Genomic DNA, 8,919 nt, shown 5'->3' on the forward strand with positions numbered 1-8,919 from the left:
GATATACATAATGTTTAGATACACTGTGGTATATTCACACATGTACATAGGAAAGTTAGGTCAGATTCATTACAAAGCTTCTGTGAATTTTGCTGAATGTATATCTCAGCCTTAAGGACAGCCAACAAATATTCATGAAACACTGGCCATATTCTGGTACCATGCCTTATATTGGCTCTGTTGCTGTCATGAATGTAGACATGGTCTTTCCTGCATGGAGTTTATGCTCTGGTGGGAAGTCAGCTAAAAATAAGAGTTTGATGAGTAGGATAAGAGTGGGATGAAAGTGGGATGAGTTTTGAGGGAGAGAGAGCATGGAAGCAGGGAGATGAAACAATAGGCTGTTCTAAAGTCCAGACAAAGTATGTCCTCAGCCCAGTCCAGATGTGGCAGTTGGGATAAAAGGTAAATGAATTAGAGAATTAAGTGATATGCCGACTGCCTGGTCCAGCTTGTGGCACTTGGGATAGAGTAGATGAATTAGAGAATGAAGTGGCAGAATCTATAGGGCTTGCTAGGTGAGCTGTTGATGGAGAGGGAAATGAACAGATACAGTACAGCTTTTGGGTGTCTGACTTGAGCCTGGATTCCTTTTATTGAGGTATGAGAGACTGGAGGAGTGGAAAGGGAGAGGGTAGAGTGCATCATGAGTTTCATTTGGGATCTGTTGAGCTGCAGATGGTTGTGGTATACCCATGGGAAGCTAATCAGTAAGCTGTTGGTGACAGGGAACTGAAGGCGATAGAGCTGTTCATCATCTGTTTAGATGGCAATCAATGCCATGAGATTAGGTGAGCATGTAAAGGTCTGTATCTACAGAATTATAAGAGAAGAGTATTTAGGGAAGAGCTCAGAAACAATGATATGCAAGACACTGTCAGAGAAGAAAGCAATCATAATTGTTGATAATAAATGTCCATGGAATATCAGAAGAACCAATATGATCACACAGAATCTAGTAGATGAGATTATATCAGAAGGGAGAGAAGAGTCAGCATTGTTACGTTCAATGATAAGTGAGGAACCTAAGTCTGAGAGATGGCTTGGATTGAATGGTGTGTCATAATCTCATTGTAGATGTGGTTTTGAATACTGAGTGCATGATCAATGAGATCAAATATGCAAAGAGACTGCACATCATAGAAATAGGTTTGCTTATTATTTATATTTTAAAAGAACCCTATTATTTTCTCTTAAAGATACTGGAGATAGAGCATGATAGGAAGAAACCAATCTATCATCTCAGAATTCCTCCTCCTGGGCCTGCCCATCCAGCCAGAACACCAAAACCTATTCTATGCCTTATTCCTGGCCATGTATCTTACTACTGTCCTTGGGAATCTCATCATTATTGTCCTCATTTACCTGAACTCCCATCTCCACACTCCCATGTATTTGTTTCTCAGCAACTTGTCCTTCTCTGACCTCTGCTTTTCCTCTGTTACAATGCCCAAATTGCTACAGAACATGCAGAGTCAAGTTCCATCCATTCCCTATGCAGGCTGCCTGACCCAAATGTACTTCTTTCTGCTTTTTGGAGACCTGGAGAGCTTCCTTCTAGTGGCCATGGCCTATGACCGCTATGTGGCCATCTGCTTTCCCCTACATTACACCACCATCATGAGCCCCAAGCTCTGTCTCTCCCTGGTGGTACTGTCCTGGGTGCTGACCGTGTTCCATGCCATGCTCCATACCCTGCTTATGGCCACATTGTGTTTCTGTGCAGAGAATGTGATTCCCCATTTTTTCTGTGATATGTCTGCCCTTCTGAAGCTGTCCTGCTCCGACACTCATGTCAATGAGTTGGTGATATTCATCACAGCAGGCCTCATTCTTCTCATTCCATTTGTCCTCATTCTTCTTTCCTATGGGCGCATCGTGTCCTCCATTCTCAAGGTCCCTTCTGCTCGAGGTATCCATAAGGCCTTCTCCACCTGTGGCTCCCACTTGTCTGTGGTGTCGCTGTTCTATGGGACGGTCATTGGACTCTATTTATGTCCATCAACTAATAACTCTACTGTGAAAGATACTGTCATGGCTTTGATGTACACGGTGGTGACTCCCATGCTGAACCCCTTCATCTACAGCTTGAGGAACAGAGACATGAAGGTAGCGATGGGAAGAATCTTTAAGAAAATTCCCTTTAGCTTATGATGGTAATGCTTGGGAACATTGCATCATTTTCTGTTGCAAATGATGATATTGATATATTGATACTGATATTTGAATGTTATTCCAGACCTTTCTTCCTATATGTTACTATTTAAACATAATACAGTATAATTATCCAGTAAATAAGACAAGTATAGTTGATGTGTATTTTATATAAAAGGTTCTCAGAATCTTCTAGTAAGACTTTTCTATTTGTTAAATCTAGCTGAGGGTAAGGAGGCATAAGGTAAAAAACCCTTTTAATTGAAATTTCTCTCTGTAACTGTTAAGCCACTAATTAACTTGTGTTGTTTTTTATAAGCACTGTCTTGAAAAGCCATATCGGTTATAAGCCATATTTGCTTCAAATGATATTCTCTCCTTTCATGCTAATACTAAATCTCAATATGTGTACTATTCCTTATTTTAAATTTGACTTTCATTATTGAATAAAAAATTTCATTCTTTCTTTCTTAGAAGTGTTCACATCCTTGTTTCTCTTAATCTTTTTAAAAAAGCTTCCTTATTTTCATGCCTTTTTTAACCCGATCTTAACCTTAAGTGAACTTTCAGTTTGCTCTGTTATAATAGTTTTGTTTGAATTTATCTGAGAACTCTGTAATGTCTGGGATCCTGAACATCATTCCTTCAAGCATGGAAGGAATATTTGAAGAATGTTTAAGAAATTCAGAGTTTGCTTATCAACCTCACTCTTTGATGATCTCTTTTTCCTCCTTGGTATTTTAAAAATCTATCATTAAACTTTACATCTGTCATGTTATTTTACTATTGTGAAGATTTAAGCATGGAAATGAAACTATTACTGTTAAAGACTGAAAAATGTGGAATTTGAACTTGCCAAGGTTCCAGTGTGGCGATGAATTATCCAGTTTTGTTATTTAATACTGATTACTGACTTATTTTAATATTCTCAACGTGTTGCTAAAGCTGCGCTAATTGCTATAATGGATAGGCTCTCAAAATTCAGTTAGTACTGAAATGTGGGAGGCACATGTTTCATGCTATCCAGCTGGTGAAGGCACTGTCATCTTCAACATATGGTTTCCATATTCAATTGGAAAAAGATAATGGGTAGAGGATTACATAGAAGAGTTTTATAAGCCAAGCCTAGAAGTTGCATATATCATTCTGATCTACATTTTTCTCTTCAGAATTCAGCCATATTCCTCAACTGAGATGCAGTTTTGGGAGGTAGTGAGAGATTTTTTTTTCACCTGAATTCTATTCAGAGAGTCAAGATTTTTTATGGTCCATTTTTTTCCCATTGAAAAATAATAATTATACAGAATAGGGGGATTCTTTGTGGAACATTTGTATAAGCACATAACAAAATTTGATCAGTTTTATTCCCCAGTATAGCCTCTTCCCTTCTCTTTTTCCATCTCTCTGATCTTTTCCCTCTAGCCTAGTAATGTCCCTTGTATTTTCATGATGTCCTTTCTTTTTTTATGTAAAAAATGAGGTCAAATACTAAAAAGAGACTTTTTAATTTATATATGACAGCAGAATGCATTACTATTCCTATTACATATACAGAGCACAATTTTTCATATCTCTGGTTATATGCACAGTATATTCACACCAATTTGTGTCTTCATACATGTACTTTGGATAGTAATGATCATCACATTTCACCATCATTAATTACCCCATGCCCCTCCCTTCCCCTCCAACCCCTCTGCCCTATCTAGGGTTCATCTATTCCTCCCAAGCCCCTGCTCCCTATCCCACTATGAATCAGCTTCCTTATATCAAAGAAAACATTTGGCATTTAGTTTTTTGGGATTGGCTAACTTCACTTAGCATTATCTTCTCTACTTTATCCATTTACCTGCAAATGCCATGATTTTATTCTCTTTTATTGCTGAGTAATATTCCATTGTTTATATAGGTCACATGTTTTTTATATCCATTCATCTATTGAAGGGCATCATGATGTCCTTTCTTACTCCTTATTTTTTTATACCTTTATTTATTTATTTTTTATGAGGATCAAATCCAGCGCTTCGTATGTGCTAGGCGAGCGCTCTACCACTGAGCCACAACCCTAGCCCCATCTTACCTCTTATTTTCTGTCTTCTGCATATGAGAGAAAACATGATCCTTGACTTTTTGAGTCTGACTTAATTCACTCAACATGATGCTCGCATTTTCCTGCCAATGTAGGAACCATGAACTTTTGCCCTATGTTTAGGTGTCTTGCTATATTAACTCAGGGAAGTTATATGAAATAACTATAAAGTCCAGAAAGGAAGACTAAAGGGAGTCACTAAACTATGTACAATTGGCTTAAGATACCATATGATTTATTGTCAAAATGTATATATTTCTAAAATTTTTATTGTATAATTATAGAATTGCAACTTTAAGACAAATCACCAAAATGTCATTGGTACCTCTCCCAGATTACCCTAATGGTATAATTTTACACACTAGAATACATTATCAAAACAAACAAATTGATGTTTGGTGAAAGGTAATTAACTGGACCACAGAATATACTTGGATTCCACCAGTTTTTTTATGCATCATTTTACAATGTGGAGTTCATGGTATTTATCTCATGTATGGATTCATATAACTCTCCCCACAATCAGAAGCTTGGGTTGAATAGTGTACAACTGGCTATGAGGGTGAATTCATGGTTGATATTACATGTCAGAATGAGGATCTTGTGGATAAGTGGGCACAAAATAAAAAGGCATTTTTATTTTTGGTATAGATTTATTAGAATTCTTAAAATGAAATATAAGTTTTAAAATTGTTTATGTTTAACTTAAATGTTTAACTGATACCTTAAAGCATAAAAATTGTACATAATAGCCTGGGGTGGTGATACATTCCTGTCATCTCAGCTACTTGGGAGCCTGAGGCAGAAGGATCACAAGTTTGAAGCCAGGCTCATAATTTAAGCAAGACCCTGTGTCAAAATTAAAAAGAAAGGGCTGGGGAGTGTCTCAGTGGAAAAGTGCCCTTGGGTTCAAACCCCAGTACAAAAAAAATATTTATGGTGTATCATGTAATGTTTGGATACATATATTTATTGTGTAATATTTAAATAATGTCAAGGGGCTGGGGTTGTCACAGTGCAAGGGTGGGTTCGAGTCTCAGCACCACATATAAATGAATAAAACAAAAGTCTATCAACAACTAAAAAATTTTTTTAAAAAAGTCACACTGAATCCTCAAATATTCATAATTTCTTTATGGTAAAAATATTCAGAATTCTTTTTCTGTTTTTTTTTTTTTTAATTTACAGCACATTATGGTTATCTATAGTCACCAGAGCATCTTACTCCTAACTATAATTTAGTACCTATTGATCAATCTCTCCTCTTCTGGCCCTATTTACTCCTGTCCCTTGCCTCTATTGATAAATGATTTTATATAATTATGGGTTACAGTGTGAAGCTTATAAATATAGTCATACTGCACATGATGACTTTAAGTCAATGATGGGCTAAACATACAAGGGTGGTTCCATAAGTCTATATTATTGAATGACATCATAGTTGTGTTATTGTAAGTATATTCAGTGATGTTTATCATTGTTAGCACAATGATAAAGTTGCTAACAACACACTACAAAGAACATGACCCAGCAAAAGCTGTCTTTAAGAATTCAGAATTTATGGGAAAATATGAACTTTACTAAGTAAACAAATACTAGACCTGCCCTATAGAAAATACTAAGGAAAATTCATTAAATGGAAACAAAAGTCTACCAGTTAGTAGCATAAAACTCAAAGGAGTTTAAAACCCAATGGTATAAGTAATACTGAGCAATATTCAGAATACTCTGAGACTGTGAAAGCAGTGAAGTAATTTTATACCTAGTACAAGGGGCAAATAACAAATTATTAATTGCAGCAATCATTGAAATAAACTGTCAAAAGGTATATATTACAAAATGATGTAAATTCAGACATTAAAAACTCAAAATATAAGAGTTTCAGTGTAAAGTTGTTATTTTAAGTCCAAGTTAAGTTGCTGTCCATTTGGAATCAGCTATTACAAATGTAAGATCTTTTCTGTACCCCCAGTGGGAACAGTAAGGGAAAGATCTCTATGAGACACACAAAGAAAAATAAAAAACAAAAGAAAAATAAAAAACATTCAAAACGTACCACTCCAGAAAACCATCAAATCACTAAGGAAGGCAACAAGAGTGGAAGAAGCATAATATCTACAAAAACACTAAGCAAATACCAAAACAATAATAGTAGTGAGTCCATATCCATCAATAATAACCTTGAATAAAGAAAATAGATTAAATTATTAAATAAAAAAGACATTGAGTGAATGTACAAGACAAAAAACAAACACACAAACAAACAAAAAACCAAGACTCACCTCTAAGCTTCCTATAAGAGACACTTCACTTTTGAAGACACACTGAGATTGAAAGTGAAAAGATAGAAAAAGATATTCTATACAAATATTTATGCAAAAAAGAGGAGAGGGAGCAATATGTTTATCTGACAAAATAAACATTAAATAGAAACTATCAAAAGAGACAAAGGACATTATGTACTAATAAAATGATCAAGTTGTCAAGAAGATATAACAATTTTAAGTATATATGGAATTAACAATGGGACACCTAACAATGTGAAGCAAATCCTTTTAGGCCCTTTAATAGGGGATCTCAGCACAGCACTTTCAGTATTGGACAGTATCCAGACAGAAAATCAATAAGGAAAACTGGACTTCAACAACATTTTAGAGAAAATGGAGCTATTGGACATATAGAGAACATTTCATCCAACAGCAACAGAAGAGATGTTCTTCTCAAATGCACATGGAACATTCTCCATATCATATGTTAGGCTAAAACACATCTTAGCAAACTTAAGAAGACTGAAACCATATAAAAGGCCTTTTCTGAATTCAATGCTCTGAAACTAGAACTCAATAATGAGCAATTTCAGAAAATTCACAATTACATGGCAATTAAGCAACATGATTCTGTGCAACTAGTGGGTCAGTGAAGAAATTAAAAGGGGAATTTAAAAATATCTTGAGGCAATGAAAAAATTATGGGATGTAGCAAGAACAGTTGTAAGATAACAGTTCGTTGCAATAAACACCTATATCCAGGAAGAAGTAAAATAAACTACTTTATACTTCAGGAAAATAGGAAAAGAACAACAAATCTTAGTTTGTTAGCAAAGCAAGGGTATAATAAATATCAGATCGAAATAAATGAAATAGAGGCTAGGAAAACAATACAGTGAAACAATATCTATGAAACAGAGTTTGTTTTTTGAAAAAATAAAATTAACAGACAATTAGCAGTCTAGACTGATGGAAGGAAAATGAAGTGAATCAAATAAAATCAGCAATGAAAAAATAAACCTTATAACTGCCTCCTCAGAAGTACAAAGGATCATGAGATGGTTATGAACAATTATATGCCCCAAATTGGATACCCCAGAGGAAGTGGATAAATTGCTAGACCCAAAGAACCTACTAAGATCAAATCACAAAGAAGCAAAAAAAATTTGAAAAGACAAATAATGAAGAAAAGAGATGGAGTTGGTTAAAAAAAGTCCCATCAAAGGAAGGCCTAGGACCTGAGGGTTCCACTGTTGAATTCTACAAAACATATTAAGACCTAATATAAATTCTCCACAACTCTTCAAAAAATTGGAAGAGGGAGAAATATTTCCAATTTTTACAAAACCAGAGTTACCATGAAATTATAGTCTGACAGGAACTTCCTGACAAAAGAAAACTATAGGCTAATATGCTTGATGAACACGGATGCAGAATACTCAGGTGAGTTCCACAGCACATTAAAAAAAAATTATTCATCATGACCAAGTGGGATTTATCTCTGAGATGGAAGGATGGCTCAGCATTTGCAAATCATAAAAGGGATACAATTCATTAACAAATCAAAGGACAAAAAATCATGTGATCATCCCATTAGATGCAGGGAAAACATGAGAAAATTCAACATCTTTTCATGATAAAAATCACAACTAGTTAGGTATAGGAGGAATGTATCTCAACACAATAATGGTAAAAATATGGGAAACCCACAGTGAGCTTCATAATTGAACAAGGAAAAGTTCAAGAGTGTTTATTCTAAGATCTATAATAAGACAAAGATGTCCATTTTCACCACTCTTGCTCAAGATAGCACTGGACCATGCAAATGACAGGAGAAAGAAAAATGAGGCATCCAGATTGGGAAGGAAGAAGTAAAATGATCTCCATTTGCATATGATATGATCTTTTGTATTGGCATATACTAATTTATAGAAAAATGGGTTTCAGTTTAGAATATTTGTACATGCATATAGCACTTGATTATTTTCTGTTGCTCTCCCTTTACTCATTCCTCTGATCCCCTTCCATTTTTCTAATAGTCTCTCTTTTCCTTTCATGCCATCATTTTTATTTTTTCTAGATTTCACATATGAGAGAAAGCATGTGATACTTAACCTTTTTTAGTCTGGCTTATTTTGCTTAATATGAAACTCTTCAGTTCCATCTATTTTCTTGCAAATGACATGATTTCATTTTTCTTTGTGGCTTAAAGAAAAATAAAATTATGTCATTTGTGTATGTATACTACATTTTATTTACCACTTAATCTATTGACAGGCACCTAGACTAATTCCACAACTTGGAAATTGTGAATTGTGTCACAATACACATTGCTATATGTGTATCCCTCAAGCACTGACTTAAACTTTTTTTGGTAAATGCTAAGGAGTGGGATAGCTGAATCACATG

The 8,919-nt window shown here is 35.0% G+C and overlaps 1 protein-coding gene across 1 annotated transcript; it reads left to right on the forward strand.

Annotated features, from left to right (window-relative positions):
• The first annotated feature begins 1,215 nt into the window (after positions 1 to 1,215).
• On the forward strand, positions 1,216 to 2,154 carry LOC139702561 (olfactory receptor 1468-like). Its single transcript, XM_071604080.1, has one exon. The coding sequence runs from the start codon at positions 1,216 to 1,218 to the stop codon at positions 2,152 to 2,154; it is 939 nt and encodes a 312-aa protein (XP_071460181.1).
• Positions 2,155 to 8,919: the final 6,765 nt, after the last annotated feature.

The sequence above is a fragment of the Marmota flaviventris genome, chromosome 17 (genome assembly GCF_047511675.1).
Source record: "Marmota flaviventris isolate mMarFla1 chromosome 17, mMarFla1.hap1, whole genome shotgun sequence".
Taxonomy (NCBI): domain Eukaryota; kingdom Metazoa; phylum Chordata; class Mammalia; order Rodentia; family Sciuridae; genus Marmota; species Marmota flaviventris.

What these genes read in the sequence shown, in the direction of transcription:
- LOC139702561 (XM_071604080.1), top strand. Translation starts at nt 1,216, where the DNA reads ATGATAGGAAGAAACCAATCTATCATCTCAGAATTCCTCCTCCTGGGC.